We start from the raw sequence: 17291 nt of genomic DNA, 5'->3' as shown, positions 1-17291 counted from the left end.
AAATAAAATAAAATAAAATAAAATAAAAAAGTGCCACTGTCCCAGCCCCACTACAAAGACCAAATTCACATTTCAACCAACATTGCTTTCTGGTTTGGAGAACCTTAAAAACACAAAGCCATAATTTATGCTAATACAAAAAAACACTAAAAAAAGGAATCTAAAGCTTGAAAAGTCACTATTTACATTGAAAAAAGCTAATAAATTACAATAGACTTTTGCTGTCTGTTCTGTGCGTTCCTACGTCCTTATAATGGTGATTTTTATTTCATCTTTCCAGAACTATCACATCCAAACAAGTAAACCTTGTCTTTGCTTACTAAAACCATTCTGCCCACACTTGAGTATCCACATTTTCCTGGATACCATTTCAAATAGCCTTAACAAGGTGCTTTACAATATCATTTTAGAGATCCTTTAAGGACCAGAAGAAATGTGGAGCAATGGCATTTGAGAATGTGATATTTATTTTGCATTAGTGTATTAATGAATGTCTCCACTTTACATATATGGGTTGAATGTGCAAATGTTAACTCTTGCGTTAGTGTTCTTAATGGTGTGTGTGGGTGTGTATGTGTGTGAAGACTGCTGAGACTTCTTTATATGGTAGTGTGTGTGTGTGTGTGTTTGTGTGTGTGTGTATACATTCTGCTGTACATTCCCCTAGCTGCTTGTTTGCAAGTGTTGATACACAGGGAGGCAACTTCTTGATGTTTTTGGGCAACGATGTGCTAAAATGGTATTTGAACCATCAAACATTTATGAGAACTTGGATCAAACAGCAGCAAAACTTTTAAAATTTCATCAGAAACTTAGGGGCCAATCATGTTGTTGCCTGACAACATTGGTTAAAAAGTTGCACTGTGTATCGTCGCCTTGAAGGAGAGGCGAAAGCAAGTGGGTCTGATGAAAAATCACCACGGAACCCCCTCCAAACTCAAAACATCACTACAGAACATTGGAACCAGACGGTTCTTGTGGGTTCACAACTGCAGACAGACGAGAGTAATGGTGTTTCCACTGCAGCTGGTTCAATAGCCTGAATAGCTGATGATCTCAACCAGGGATGCACCGATACCGATACTGGTATCGGTATACAAACCGCACCAAGTATACTGGTATCGGTATACAAACCGCACCAAGTATACTGGTATCGGTTCCGATACTTTCTCATTGTACTCATACTTGTACACGTCAAACACTTGCCGATACCAGGGACCGATACTGCTGCTACACGAAACAACCCAACATCTCATCACGTTCCGTTGACTTGAAAGCAGCATGGGAAAAAGCGCCGCCTCATACATTTACTAACATTCAAATCTACATGGAAATGGACAATAAAACGCGTATCATAGGTGGAAAAACAAGGCTGTGTATTTTTTGTCATTGTATGTTGGAGGAAAAAGTATCGGTACTCGGTATCGGCAAGTACAGAAATGAATATTTTTGGGAAAAAAAAAAGTGGTATCGTGCATCCCTAATCTCAAGCATGCGGATTGTTTCCCTGGCACATACAAGATGCAGTAACACTCATCTGGTCCCCTACCTGCTGTTACATGGACAGACCAAACATGACTCCACTACAGTCCAGTCAGCTATTACTGTAAATATTTAAACCCCATAAACTGAACTGGCCTATTGTTCCAAATAGGCTGCAGATATGCAATCAAGACGAGCTATTTCACAAATGTAGAAAAGAAGAACCGAGAAGAAACTGAAAAAAAAAAAAAGGGGTCAATCTATCAAGGTAGCTACAGAACCCTGTTGTAGCTAGCGTTGTAGCTTGACAGCCAGTGTTTTAAACTAAGCATCTAAAATGTCCGTCCGTCCGTCCGCCCCCCTTGTCCGTAAATAAGCATAAGCATGAAACAGAGGTCATTTGTGATGACAGACATCAAAACAAAAACATGCCACGGTCAACAAATGCACAATCACACTTTGAGCGCCTCCACTGAGCCAAGGCTTTTGGCCAGGAGAACAACTTCAAAGGTTGATGGTTCCCACACACACACACACACACACACTCCTTAAAAACCCACTCTCTTATCTCAAGCTCCAGATGATATTCATGTCGTATTCACTACTGTGTATTGATAAATACACTGCAGTGAATTAATAAATGTTTATGTTAATGAATTAAAAGACTTTAGGTGTTTTTTTTTATATCAACACTTCCTTGCCTTGAGTTCTATAATTATTATGCACAAGGCAATGGGTCAAGTTTAGCAGTTCCATACAAATTGTGTTAAATTTGTTTATAAATCCATCACTAATAAATAATAGATTTAAACATTAATAATAATAATAAAAAGAAAAGACGCATCAACCCCCCCTGGAGGTACTAATGATTACAGTATCTTTCAACACAACCTTATCCCCCCCCCCACACACACAATAAATGAAGGTCATGTTCATCAGCAGTGTCTTCACATTTCATCTCTCTCACACTTCCTCACACTTCCTCACACATGCAAGCGCGCACGCACACACGCACGCACGCACACACATCTTTCACATCCAACCAGGTGCTAGTTAACTGTTAACAGCTGCAGCACTTCCAATTGGCCAATGCCAATGCTACAGACTAGATAAGAAAGAGTACAGCTCTGTTCTGTGGGCTGCCATCTCCAGTCCGACGTGTTGCAACGTGTCCTGTCCTAGGCTCCGATTGGCTCACTGTTTACGACATCATCAACAGTGGCACGCGCAGCAGTTCAAGTATCACAATCCCACACAGTCGTCAGGGGTATGCTACACCCACACATGTCACGTGTCCCACTTAGGAAAAAAAAAACTAACAAACAAAAATGTAAAAAGTAATGGCTTTGAGAGGGGTGGAGGTCGGGGGAGGGGGGAATACAGCCAAGTGGATGTCAAGACAAACACAGATTGTGCCCCCACCATCTAGGCTGATGCGTGGAGAGAGATGCTCTCGGGTAGAGTAGGGGGGTTCTAGGCAATCCACCTGGCCAGAGCAAACGGACAGCTAGATATCCACTCAGGACACGAGAGAGAGAGAGAGAGAGAGAGAGAGAGAGAGAGAGAGAGAGAGAGAGAGAGAGAGAGAGAGAGAGAGAGAGAGAGAGAGAGAGAGAGAGAGAGGGAGGATGTGTAACTGTAGAGTCCGAATGCTACACAGTTGTGTAGAGTGTGTGTGTCCCTGCAGCTCACAGGTGGTGTGTGTGTGTGTGTGTGTGTGTGTGTGTGTGTGTGTGTGTGTGTGTGTGTGTGTGTGTGTGTGTGTGTGTGTGTGTGTGTGTGTGTGTGTGTGTGTGTGTGTGTGTGTGCGTGCGCACAGCAGAGTGGGCAGCTGATGGGAGCATTGAGACGTATGAGGAAGGAAAGGACTGCCATGTCTGATGAGAAGACGTAAAAGCTTCATCAGCTTGCAGTGGAGAGAGAGATACAGAGGACAACCCCAGTCGACAGACTAGAGCAGAGCAGAGTAGACAGTCAATGAGCCAAAAAATTGTAAAGAATAAAAAAAAACGACTGACAAACAAATAATGTAATCAGTGCAGTCAGGCTGTAGCAGTCATGCAGCCCTAGTGAAGAGGGGGGAGGAGAGGAGAGGGAAGGGGAAAGGAGTCCACACCACCTCCCACCACTCCCTTTTTCTCTCCATGTCTCTCTCTTTCTCTCTCTCTCTCTCACCATGTTCCTTGTGAGCGCGCTAAGCCCAGCTTCTCCATCCCTCCATCTCTGTGTCCCTCGCTCCTTAGTCCAGCTTCTCCAGGACGGAGGGCACGTAGACGAGGCTGAGCTCGCTGCCGAAGTCGCAGACGATGGCGGCGTTGTCCAGGACGAGCAGCTGGCGTACGCTCTGGCCCTCGCTGCCACTGCCACTGCCGCTGCCCCCTCCGCTGCCGCCGCCGCCGCCGCCGCCGCTTCCGGTGGGGCCCAGGTACACCGTCTGCAGCAGGTCCCCGAAGTTCAGGTCCCAGAAGGAGACGCAGCCCTGGCCGCCCGTCACCAGCAGACTCTCAGAGATCACACCCAGGCTCGCACCGCAGCCCACCTCCTGATGGGGGGAGAGAGACAGAGACATTACAAAAAGGGACAGAGGAACAGGAAGGGAGTGAGGGAAAGCAGGACAGAGTGGGGGAGAGAGAGAGAGAGAGAGAGAGAGAGAGAGAGAGAGAGAGAGAGAGAGAGAGAGAGAGAGAGAGAGAGAGAGAGAGAGAGAGAGAGAGAGCAGGGGACGACAACAATTGATGATTTTGAAACAGAGGAAAAGGGAAGTGGACTCACAAATATTGAAGCAATTTATTAATAATGTAATTTCAATTTTAAAGAAATGTACTTGGTCCTTGGCTCACAAAAACACACCTGTGCACGCAAACGCACACACACACACACACCTACCTGTTGTATAGAGTATAGCTGACAGTATAGATTGATACCTGGTGTATAGAGTATAGCTGACAGTATAGATGGATACCTGTTGTATAGAGCAGTGATTCTCAAAGTGTGGTCCGGGGACCACTAGTGGTCCGCGACAGAGCTCAGGTGGTCCGCGAGGGGATTTCTACTTTTTCAAGATAAGCTAGCAGTAGGCTATATTTGTAACATTTTCATGTTTTCAACACAATAAGACAGGCTTATAATGTGAATAAAAAGTAAGTGATCTGCATAAAGATTAGCAGTGTCAAATTAGCATCCATCAACTGCCAATTCAGTTGACAGGTGGTCCCCGATAATTTTTTGGGGGGACAAAGTGGTCCTTGGTCTGAAAAAAAAAAAACACTGGTATAGATGGATACCTGGTGTATAGAGTATAGCTGACAGTATAGATTGATACCTGTTGTATAGAGTATAGCTGACAGTATAGATTGATACCTGGTGTATAGAGTATAGCTGACAGTATAGATTGATACCTGGTGTATAGAGTATAGCTGACCGTATAGATTGATACAGTACCTGGTGTATAGAGTACAGCTGACAGTATAGATTGATACCTGGTGTATAGAGTATAGCTGACCGTATAGATTGATACCTGGTGTATAGAGTATAGTATAGATTGATACCTGTTGTATAGAGTACAGTTTGATGCCAGTGCTTCGGTCCCAGATGCAGATGAGGTCGTCCAGGCCGCTGCTGATGACGCAGGACGTGGTGCACACCAGCGACGTCACGTCACCCCGGTGACCGTACACGTGACTCACGCGGCTCCCCGTCAGCACGTCCCACAGGCAGATGGCTCCATCCTGCCCCCCACTGGCCAGCACCATGGTCTACAACATCACATTACACATTACATTACCAGAGATTCTTTAAGTATAGAGATATGCCAATGTAATAGGTTGCTATGGGCACCTAACATGACCAGGTTCCGGTCTGCCTAAAGGGACGTGTCATAATACTCCTAGCATTGAATAGAACAGTCCTTAGGTCTGCCTAGGTCTGCCTAAAGGGGGATTTCCCCCCCTCCCCCTTGCAATAATAGAACCCGGAAACAATGGGCCAATGGAACCTCTCTCTCTCTACTCTCTCTGACATTACATTACATCAAAAACCACAGTCTACAAAATTAAATTACATTGTATTACGTTACATTGCAGTAAATTCACATCACATCCAAAACCACATTCTACAACATTACATTGCATCACATTGTATTGTGTTATATTTACATACAGTGCCCTCCATAATTATTGGCACCCCTGGTTGAGATGTGTTTTTTAGCTTCCAATTATTATTTTTTTTTTTCTAAATAATATGGGACCTTAATGGAAAAAAGAGAAAAATCCAACCTTCAATACAAGTGCATTTATTCAGTGGGGAAAAAATCCCACATTAAGAAATAATTATTTGACATCAAATAATGTGTGTCACAATTATTAGCACCCCTGGTGTTAATATTTTGTACAACCCCCTATTGCCAACAAAACAGCACCTAATCTTCTCCTATAATGTTTCACAAGATGGGAAAAGACAGAAAGAGGGATCTTCAGCCATTCCTCTTTGCAGAATCTCTCTAAATCATCCAGAGACCTGGGTCCTCTCCTCTGTACTCTCCTCTTCAGCTCACCCCACAGGTTCTCAATGGGGTTGAGGTCAGGGGACTGAGATGGCCATGGGAGGAGCTTGATTTTGTGTCTGGTGAACCATTTCTGTGTAGATTTGGCCATATGTTTAGGGTCATTGTCTTGCTGAAAGACCCAGTGACGACCCAGCTTCAGCTTTCGGGCAGAGGGCAACAGATTTTGATTTAAAATGTCCTGGTATTTCAAAGCATTCATGATGCTATGCACCCTAACAAGGTTCCCAGGGCCTTTGGAAGCGAAACAGCCCCACAGCATCACTGACCCACCCCCATACTTCACAGTGGGTATGAGGTGCTTTTCAGCATGCGCATCTTTCGTGGTACGCCAGACCCACTTAGAGTGTTTGTTGCCAAAAAGCTCAATCTTGGTCTCATCTGACCAAAGCACACGGTCCCAGTTGAAGCCCCAATACCGCTTGGCGAACTCCAGACGCTTGCGTTTATGATTGTGAGTGAGGAAAGGTTTTCTCCGTGCATGCCTCCCAAACAGCTAGTTGGCGTGTAGACAGCGCCTGATGGTTGATTTGGAGACTTTGTGACCCCAGGATGCTACCATTTGTTGTAATTCTGTAACAGTGAGCTTTGGAGATCTTTTGATTTCTCTTACCATCCTCCTCACTGTGCGTGGTGGCAAAATAAACTTGGGTCCTCGTCCAGGCTTGTTTACCACTGTTCCAGTTGTTTTGAACTTCTTAATTATTCCTCTCACAGTGGATATGGGCAGCTGCAGTTGAGTGGCAATCTTCTTGTAGCCTCTGCCTGACCTGTGAAGGTCGACGCACATCTGCCTCACTTGTATGCTGTGTTCCTTTGTCTTTCCCATGTTTAAGAGTGGATAACAGAAATGGCCTCGGTGTCACGTCATATTTATACCCCAGGGAAACAGGAAGTGATGAATTACTAATTAAATGTTCCTACATACTCTGGTAAACTTTGTAAACTACTGTAGAAATGACAGAAATGCTTCAATTATATTTATTTCCTGGGAATTGTTAAGGGTGCCAATAATTGTGGAACAGGTGATTTAATGAAAAATAATTATTTTTTAGTCAGGGATTTTTTTATTTTCTTACAATTCATTTGAGTTGAAGGCTACATTTTCCTACAATTTTCAGTGTGACAGTATTCTTCTGCAATAAACACTGAATTTATTTTAAGGCTTTTAACACATCTCAACCAGGGGTGCCAATAATTATGGAGGGCACTGTATATAACATCACATTACATTACACTTAGCTCTTGCCCACAGCCGCGCTAACAGCCCCATGGCTCCATCCCGAAGCCACTTTTACTATAAGTTACTGTTTTCAGGCTGATCAGAGCGGTGCCTGTGCCCGTGTCCGCACCAGTTACGTTCGGCACATAAGTGCTTAACTGCGAACCACGCGCGTTCATATTGGGTTATGAACTTTTACGTGACCTGCTGACGTCCACAATGTTGTCACGGTTCATGGAGAAAAAAACAGGTGTGTGTGTGTGTGTGTAGTGTTTACCTGGTCTATATAGATGGATGTGATGCCTCCTGAATGGCCCTGCAGTGTGAAGAGACAGCACGAGTCCTCCAAGCGGTACACCTGGCAACACAACACAGATTACACATTAGCAATGTACACCTGGCAACATAACACACATACACAAATTACACATTAGCAGTGCAAATTTGGCAACACACACGCACGCACGCAGAAACGCGCGCGCACACACACACACACACACACACACACACACACACACACACACACACACACACAAACACACTCACACTACACATTAGCAATGTACACCTGATAACACACAAGCAGTACACACATTACACCGGACAATCAAACATTACTCTTGACAACACACAACAGGACACACATGAACACACTTTGTGACGGTGCCTTCAAATGGTAGATGTTTTAATCTAAACAGTGATTTCCAAAAGTCAAATGGTATGCTGTGTGTTGTGTGTGTGTGTGTGGGTACATATTTGTTTTTCTCACCCTGATGGTGTGGCTCTGACTGCCCGTGACTTAGCCTGATTATCGTCAACGTTCCAATCTCTTTGAGACTTGGTCTGACCAAGAGCATAACAATTAACATTTCCCAAACGGCATGGTTGACCCGCCTCCCTTGGTTTGCTTATGGTTGTTTGCTTACCAACAAAGCGGGAGGAGTTGCCGTATTTTCGGGAACTCAGAAAGTACTTGCAGTGACGCTTGACCTGACTGGTAGCAACGCTGAAAGTGTTGGAGGGCACAGCCTGGCTACCCGTGACTACCCTTCGTGTGTGTGTGTGTGTGTGTGTGTGTGTGTGTGTGTGTGTGTGTGTGTGTGTGTGTGTGTGTGTGTGTGTGTGTGTGTGTGTGTGTGTGTGCATGTGTGCGTGCATGTGTGTACACACTTATGTGTGTGTATACCTATGCATGTGTATGGTGTCTCAACTTGATGGTGGGGTGGTGGGGTCCTGGGGTCCTGTGTGTGTGTGTGTGTGTGTGTGTGTGTGTGTGTGTGTGTGTGTGTGTGTGTGTGTGTGTGTGTGTGTGTGTGTGTGTGTGTGTGTGTGTCTGTGTCTGTGTCTGTGTCTGTGTCTGTGTCTGTGTCTGTGTCTGTGTCTGTGTGTCTGTGTGTGTGCTTTTACTGTATGTATGTGTGTGTGTGTGTGTGTGCATGTATTGTACGTGTGTTTGTTTGTGTGTGTGTGTGTGTGTGTGTGTGTGTGTGCATGTACTGTGTGTGCATGTACTGTGTGTGTGTGTGTGTGTGTGTGTGTGTGTGTGTGTGTGTGTGTGTGCATGTACTGTCTTTATGTACGTGTGTGTGTGTGTGTGTGTGTGTGTGTGTGTGTGTGTGTGTGTGTGTGTGTGTGTGTGTGTGTGTGTGTGTGTGTGTGTGTGTGTGCATTTACTTATGTGTGTGTGTGTGTGTGTGTGTGTGTGTGTGTGTGTGTGTGTGTGTGTGTGTGTGTGTGTGTGTGTGTGTGTGTGTGTGTGTGATAAGAGTATGTACAGTATATCACGAAAGTGAATACACCCCTCACAGTTTTGCAGATTTTTGAGTATATCTTTTCATAGGAAAGCATAACAGAAATTTCACTTTGACACAATGATTAGTGACCTTTTAACAATATAACAGCTTAAATTTCTTGTTCACTCAGAAAAAAACAAAATACAGCCATTAACGTTTGAACATTGCCCACAAAAGTGAGTACACCCCAGATTAAAATCCGGTAGAGAAGGGGCTATGTTGGCTCGAATCGTCTCGAAATGAAACGAAATGAAAGGGAATGACAAGGGAGGTCATCAGTGTGCGTTTCAACCTTTCTTTGCATTGAACTTTTAAATTCTGAGTCTGCATCTGGCTTAAATAGATTGGTGTGAGATTTGAATGCAATCCTATGGAGAATATCATGATCTGCTTCAGTAGTCACAGTGCATGTTGACATGCATGTTTCTTTTAGGTGTATTTAGATTGCCAATGTTGACAGCATTCATGCATCCCCAAACCATGTCAGTCCCACTACCATGCTTGGCTTATGAGAGGATACACCTTTTTTGTAAAACTCACTTGTTTACCACCACACATGCTTGACACCATCTAAAGCAAATTTGTTTATCTTGGTCTCTTCAGATCACACGACATGGTTCCAGTGATCCATATCCTTGGTCTGTTCATCTCTCTTGAGACCAAGATAAACAAATTTGCTTTAGATGGTGTCAAGCATGTGTGGTGGTAAACAAGTGAGTTTTACAAAAACGGTGTATCCTCTCATAAGCCAAGCATGGTAGTGGGACTGACATGGTTTGGGGATGCATGAATGCTGTCAACATTGGCAATCTGAAATACACCTAAAAAAACCATACATGTCAACATGCTCTGTGACTACTGAAGCAGATCATGATATTCTCCATAGGATTGCATTCAAATCTCACACCAATCTATTTAAGCCAGATGCAGACTCAAAATTGAAAAGTTCAATGCAAAGAAAGGTTGAAACGCACACTGATGACCTCCCTTGTCATCCCTTTTCATTTCAAGACGATTCGAGCCAACATAGCCCCTTCTCTACCGGATTTTAATCTGGGGTGTACTCACTTTTGTGAGTACATGTTCAAACATTAATGGCTGTATTTTGTTTTTTTCTGAGTGAACAAGAAATTTAAGCGGATAAATAAGTTGTTTAAAGGTCACTAATCATTGTGTCAAAGTGAAATTTCTATAATGCTTTCCTATGAAAAGATATACTCAAAAATCTGCAAAACTGTGAGGGGTGTATTCACTTTCGTGATATACTGTATGTGTGTGTGTGTGTGTGTGTGTGTGTGTGTGTGTGTGTGTGTGTGTGTGTGTGTACTGTATGTATGTATGTGTGTGTGTGTGTGTGTGTGTGCGTGTACTGTGTGCAGGGCTCTAAATTAACACACGCCAACCCGCCAAACACGGGTGAAAATTAATTTTGGCTAGTAGAAAAAAATACCTACCCGCCAATTTGGCTAGTAGCGCCCGAGTACAGTAAATTATGAACGGTAAACCGCTGCTCTGACGAACGTTAGACGGCGAGATTTCCTACATTACCCATGGACCCTAGCGTCACGACGTAGCCTCCCACCGTGGGCTTTCCAGTGCAGAGAGCGGCAACTCCATGCTATTGCGCGCGCCAGGATTGAAAACATTTCAGACGACCAGCCTTCTGTCAGCTAAGCTGCGCTCACACTATTCTGACAGGCAGCTCTCCTCCTATGCTCTCGTCGCTTTCGCTACAACCCTTTTTAACGTCACTACTGCTATTATTACTATATGAACCTTGCTGTAACAGGCTGCATTTTTGAAGCAGCGAGGCCCTGACCGTTTCAATAACAGGACGCAGATTATGCATAGAGCTACTTCTGTTCTGTAGACTATGTTTTGTGCGAGTGATGAGAATGTGTCGGGGGTTAGAGCAAGGTTCTGTGTGTTGGTGAATGCTAGTAGTAATTGTAACCGTAATAATAGTGACGTTAAAAATGAGTGGTTGTGGAACGAAATAGCGACAAGGGCAGAGGAGGAGAGCTGACTCTCAGAGTAGTGTGACCGTAGCTGTCAGTTCAGTTGTCTTCTGAAATGTTCCGAGTCCTGGCGCAACTAAGTTGGAAAGCCCACGCCATCGTAAAGACAAAAAAAGCAACCAACGACGAAGCTGTGGAAGTAACAAAGGAAGCGAAGATTCCCGAGATATTATTTACTTTTAGTTAAACTAGGCTTCTTGTCATTTTGTTGCGCGTGGTAGAGAAGAACTCCTCCTCTCTCCCCTCCTTTTCCTCTCATCTCTTCTGTGTGGTTGCTACAGTGGTTTGGCTGTGTGCTTGGTTACTGTATGTTAAAGGTCTGTTATGTGAGTGGCTTGTGTGATGTGATTCAGCTGTTTTCAGAGGAATTGAACAAAAACTAATCAAATTGATTAGGCCTAAGTAATGAAAGTAAAAAATAAAGCAGAAGTTAAAAAATAATTAAAAAATATATAGCCTATAATATGCTTATTATGTAGGCATATAGTAGGCTAGCCTATGCAGGCCTATAGTGTATCTGTGTTGTAGAAATAGTTGTACAAAATGACCATAATAATAATAAAAAAAAACTAGCCTAATGCATAGTTTATTTTGGCGAGATAAAAAAATGGCTAGTTGAACTTCTGTTTGGCTGGTAAGAAAAAATGTCCACTAGCCAAATTGGCTGGTGATGGAAAAAGTTAATTTAGAGCCCTGTGTGTGTGTGTGTGTGTGTGTGTGTGTGTGTGTGTGTGTGTGTGTGTGTGTGTGTGTGTGTGTGTGTGTGTGTGTGTGTGTACTGTCTTTATGTGTGTGTGTGTGTGTGTGTGTGTGTGTGTGTGTGTGTGTGTGTGTGTGTGTGTGTGTGTGTGTGTGTGTGTGTGTGTGTGTGTGTGTGTGTACTGTCTCTTATGTGTGTGTGTGTGTGTGTGTGTGTGTGTGTGTGTGTGTGTGTGTGTGTGTGTGTGTGTGTGTGTGTGCATGTACTGTATGCGTGTGCATGTACTGTATGTGTGTGTGTGTGTGTGTGTGTGTGTGTGTGTGTGTGTGTGTGTGTGTGTGTGTGTGTGTGTGTGTGTGTGTGTGTGTGTGTGTGTGTGTGTGTGTGTGTACTGTATGTATGTGTGTGTGTGTGTGTGTGTGTGCATGTACTGTATGTATGCATGTGTGTGTGTGTGTGTGTGTGTGTGTGTGTGTGTGTGTGTGTGTGTGTGTGTGTGTGTGTGTGTGTGTGTGTGTGTGCATGTACTGTGTGCATGTACTGTATGTATGTGTGTGTGTGTGTGTACAGTATGTGTGTGTGTGTGTGTGTGTGTGTGTGTGTGTGTGTGTGTGTGTGTGTGTGTGTGTGTGCGTGTGTGCATGTACTGTATGTATGTGTGTGTGTGTGTGTGTGTGCATGTACTGTATGTGTGTGTGTGTGCATGTACTGTATGTGTGTGTGTGTGTGTGTGTGTGTGTGTGTGTGTGCATGTACTGTATGTGTGTATGTATGTGTGTGTGCGTGCGTGCGTCTCACCCTGACGGTGTGGTCCTGGCTGCCGGTGACGACGCGTCCGGCGGCCGCCTTGAGCACGGTGATTGGCTTCTGATGGGCACACTGCACCGAGCGCGTCAGCTGGCAGCTGATGACGTCCTCACTGCTGTAGCAGGGGGAGGGGGGCAGGCTGCCACGACCGGGGGGGCCTACGCCACAGAGGAGTAGAGGAAACGGCACGCTCAAGCTTATATTCTCATTATTTATCATCAGGACATACATTATGACAACGACAATTTAAGATCATTTTAAAACTGGTATGGACATGTCCCCACCATCCACCCCATAAATTACACCCCATAGGCGTAGCCAAGGGTGGGCCTGGGTGGGCCTGGGCCCGCCCACTTGACATCCAGGTCATCCCCATTCACACTTGACAGTCAACTTTTGCCTCATTGAACTATAATTAATGGCATAGCAGAGAGTAGAGTAGAGTGCTTTTATTGTCACTATATAAATATAGTGAGATTATGTTTAGTAGCAACCCACAAATGCCCACAAAATAAAAGATATATTGACAGTAAATAAATAATATATAAAAATCCATAAAAATCCATGTGCATCTCACAGTATCGATAGTCCTGAAGTATTGAGGGGGGGCAGGTGACGTATTGAGTTCAAAAGTCTAATGGCAGTAGGATAGAAACTGTCCTTCATTCTCGTAGTGCGGGCACGCAGAGTCCTAAAGCGCCTGCCAGATGGTAGCATGGTGAAGAGCCTGTGACCAGGGTGTGTGTGATCTTTAAGGATGTTTAATGCTCTGTTTGTGCAGTGTCTATGGTGGATCTCCTGAAGTGTGGGTAGTTGGCATCCAATGATTCTCTCTGCTGTTTTAATGATGCGCTGTAACATCTTCTTGTTGTCATGTGTGCAGCTGGTGTACCAAGATGTAATGCTGTATGTAATTACTGATTCAATTGTACACCTGTAGAAGTTAGTGAGCAGATCTCGTGGTAGCTGGGCCTTCTTTAGAGTCTGAAGGAAATATAGCCTGAGCGATAATTAATCATTTTGTCAAAAGTCTGGATCATCTTCTGTGATTTCTATGATTTCAATGTCAAAGTATCATTTTTGAGCGCAGTTTTATAATATCTACCTACACGCTTTCGGGTTGGGCCCGTCCGATTTTTTCTAGGCCCACCTGTTTTATTATTTCTGCCTACGCCCCTGTTACGCCCTTGGACACAAAGTAGCATTAAAAAGTTAATTAATGATAGATAGATAGATAGATAGATAGATAGATAAGATAGATAGATAGATAGATAGATAGATAGATAGATAGATAGATAGATAGATAGATAGATAGATAGATAGATAGATAGATAGATAGATAGATAAGATAGATAAGATAGATAAGATAGATAGACTGCCTTTCATCTAATAGAGCAGAAGAAACTGCATTCTCAAGCTTCTATTCTCATTCTTTAATATTTACACCAGGACCATAGCAAGCAGACAGACTATTGTGCTACGCCATAAACACTCATGACCTTTCCCTGCCTTTCATTATTTACAAATCAGAATACATTGAAACAAAAACTACATTATCCCCTTATAACCTAATCCTCCATTCATAACAGAACATCGCTACAGGCAAAATCAAATGACGTGATGGAAGCGATCAAATGATGGACACCGACCATGGGGTGGTGCACTAGTGGTAAAAAATCAGGCAAAGCAATGTTGAATATTAACTTGTATTTGACAGTGGCTGATAAAGGACCAAAACAGGATGGATTGCAAGTGTGTCAGTCTTCACACCTTTAGAGAACATGACATGTTCCTGATAAACTCACAACTGATAACGGCTTCAAGGCTTCACAACACCACCACTGTTAATATGAACGTGACGTGACATGACAATGGTAATCTGTAATCTGTGTGGCACTCACCGCGGTACTGAAGCAAGCCGAGGGGCTTGTTAATTTCCACGGTGAAGAAATCCAGAGATCCGTTCAACCGTGCCGCTACAATCCTGCAAAAAAAAAAAAAAAGCCAACCACAACTATCAGACTACACCTTTCATGGGATCATCTATGCCTTATGTATGTGCTGTACATGACAGGAGAAGAGAAGGGACATAGGAAAAATGGAGACAGAGACAGAGAGACAGAGAGAGAGAGAGAGAGAGAGAGAGAGAGAGAGAGAGAGAGAGAGAGAGAGAGAGAGAGAGAGAGAGAGAGAGAGAGCAAGATAGAGAAAGCAACAGAAAAAAAGAGAAAAATAAAAAGAGGGGGGGAAAGGAAACAAAAGAGAGAAAGACAGAGACAAAAATATAGAGAAATAGAGAGGAAGGATGCCATGCCTGTTGTTGAGGAAGGCCAGTGCGGTAATTCCTGAAGATCCCTCCTCGTTACGACATCGCAAGGAGCCCTCCACTGCATCCCACAGCTATAGGAACACACAGACAGACAGACATGCAGTTAGGGCTGTGAAATTTATTAAATTTATATTGCGATATCAATACTGCTGTCAAACAATATCAAATGTCATAAAATCGAGTTGAAATAATTTTTTGAAATTTGTCTATACTGCCAACGGTAAGCTACGCTACGCGCAACACATTGCCCTCCACTTGGAACAGTCTACCTCCAAACATACACCAACCCTTCACACTGGATAAGTTCGAGAAGTACCTTAAATCTAGCCAGGCCGTGCCCTCCTAGTGATGCAACAGCTTCAGTGTTGCTACCAGTCAGGTCAAGAGCAATGCAAGTACTTTCTGAGTTCCCGCAAATACGGCAACTCCTCACACTTTGTTGGGAAGCAAACAATCATTAGCAAATCAAGGGCCATTTGGGAAATGCTGTTTGGGAAATGTAAATTCTTATGCTCTTGGTCAGACCAAGTCTCGAAGAGATTTGAAAGTCGATGATAATCAGGCTACCTTAAATCTCCATCTATTCACAGAGGCATATGGACTTTAACCGTCCTGCCCCCTTCCCCTTACAGTTCCTGTATATACACCCCAAATTAAATTACATTACTATCCCCTTCACTCCAAATTACATTACATTACATGACATTACATTACATGACATTACGATCACCACAAATTACATTTCATGGCATTACATCAAATTACGATCACCTCCACCCAAAATTACATTACATCACAATCACCTCCACACCAAATTACAGTACATCACAATCACCTCCACACCAAATTACAGTCCATCACAATCACCTCCACACCAAATTACAGTACATCACAATCACCTCCACACCAAATTACAGTCCATCACAATCACCTCCACACCAAATTACAGTACATCACAATCACCTCCACACCAAATTACAGTACATCACAATCACCTCCACACCAAATTACAGTCCATCACAATCACCTCCACCCAAATTACAGTACATCACAATCACCTCCACACCAAATTACAGTCCATCACAATCACCTCCACACCAAATTACAGTCCATCACAATCACCTCCACACCAAATTACAGTACATTGCGATCAGCTACTCCGCTCACCTCCAGTTTCCCGCTGCTCCTCCCCGCGGCGATGAGGTTCCCCCGGAGCTCCATGGCCCACACCGAGCTGTCCCAGTCGGGGCTCCCCGCGGGCGGTGGCCTCTCGGCGGGCAGGAGAGGCTGGTCCCCCAGGCTGTGGCGCCGCTGGTGGTGCTGGTACTGGTGCTGCTGATGGTTGTGTTGTAGCTGATGGTGGTTGTGTTGAAGCTGGTGATGGGGGTGTTGGAGCTGGTGGGGGTGGTGGTGTAGGTGTTGCTGCTGGGGAGGAGTGCCCATTGGGGAGTACGCCAGCGGGGGGGAGGGCTCATGCTCCTGGTACGCACGCTCCACCAGGCCCCCGAAATCGTACCTGATAGGTGTTCAACAAAAATAAAGAAAATAAAGTTTATTTTAGTTTATTTAGTTTAGTTCAACAGGGACCATGCACAATACACATTGATTACAGAAGTAAAAAGATGGCTTGTGCCAGATTATAGCTATATAGCTAATTTCCATCTGCAGTCAAAAAAGCTGAAAAATAAAGATGAACAAAGGTGAAACTTTGCCAACTGAATGAGCCATTGTCAACAACAATATTACAGCCCACATCCCACTTGTATTCTTGTACGTATTTCAAGTAAGCAGCAAAAAAATTACAAATAAAGAAAACACACACAAACAAATAGAAGAAAAAAGAAAAAAAACCCTGTGTATTCTGAATGTACTTCAAATACTATTCATGACTATTTCATTGAAATCATTTAAAAGACAGTAAAAGCTTTGCACAAAAAAGACTAACAGTGTGCGGATTGTCTCCTTTTTTGTACAGATAATTCTACTGAATCCTGCACCTTCTAAACAGATGAGCGGTGACCATTCACCACTTCACTTATTATCATTTCCTTAAAATTAAGCATTTGAAAGTTACCGGTGAGCGTACCCTTCTTGTGCCTGCAGCTGGGAGGGAGGCTGCTCCCCGAAGTTGGTGTCGATGAGCGGCGTGAGGTCGGGCTGGTCCCCGAAGAGGGCGGGCCGGGAGGGGGTCACCCGCCGCCTCAGGGGGTAGTCGTCCGCCTCAGACCCCCCCTCTCTAGCGTCCAGCATGCGGCACATTGCGTCCGGTTCAGGGTCCCAGCCCCCGCAACCGCCCACGCAACTGCCCCCCATCCCGTCACGCTGCTCCCAGCCAGTACTGCTACTGCTGCGGCGCATCCTGCAGAAGCGGACAGACAG

At 44.2% G+C, this 17291-nt stretch overlaps 1 protein-coding gene across 2 annotated transcripts in view; it reads right to left on the bottom strand.

Moving 5' to 3' along the window:
- Nucleotides 1-228: 228 nt before the first annotated feature.
- scap (SREBF chaperone) overlaps nucleotides 229-17291 on the bottom strand; it is a 58915-nt gene continuing 41852 nt past the window's right edge. The window contains exons 17-24 of one of the 2 annotated variants that reach the window (XM_063198656.1): nucleotides 16987-17271; nucleotides 16080-16428; nucleotides 14898-14983; nucleotides 14485-14567; nucleotides 12575-12741; nucleotides 7543-7623; nucleotides 5031-5237; nucleotides 229-4024 (exon numbers count right to left, since the gene is read on the bottom strand). In XM_063198656.1, coding sequence (XP_063054726.1) covers nucleotides 3722-4024; nucleotides 5031-5237; nucleotides 7543-7623; nucleotides 12575-12741; nucleotides 14485-14567; nucleotides 14898-14983; nucleotides 16080-16428; nucleotides 16987-17271 — 1561 coding nt within the window. In that variant the 3' untranslated portion in view covers nucleotides 229-3721. The remainder of the gene's footprint in view (nucleotides 4025-5030; nucleotides 5238-7542; nucleotides 7624-12574; nucleotides 12742-14484; nucleotides 14568-14897; nucleotides 14984-16079; nucleotides 16429-16986; nucleotides 17272-17291) is intronic. The other variant, XM_063198657.1, reaches the window with a different exon arrangement.

This window comes from Engraulis encrasicolus, chromosome 5 (genome assembly GCF_034702125.1).
Source record: "Engraulis encrasicolus isolate BLACKSEA-1 chromosome 5, IST_EnEncr_1.0, whole genome shotgun sequence".
NCBI lineage: Eukaryota > Metazoa > Chordata > Actinopteri > Clupeiformes > Engraulidae > Engraulis > Engraulis encrasicolus.
The sequence above is the reverse complement of the archived record's forward strand: the minus strand, read 5'-3'. Positions and strand labels throughout refer to the sequence as shown.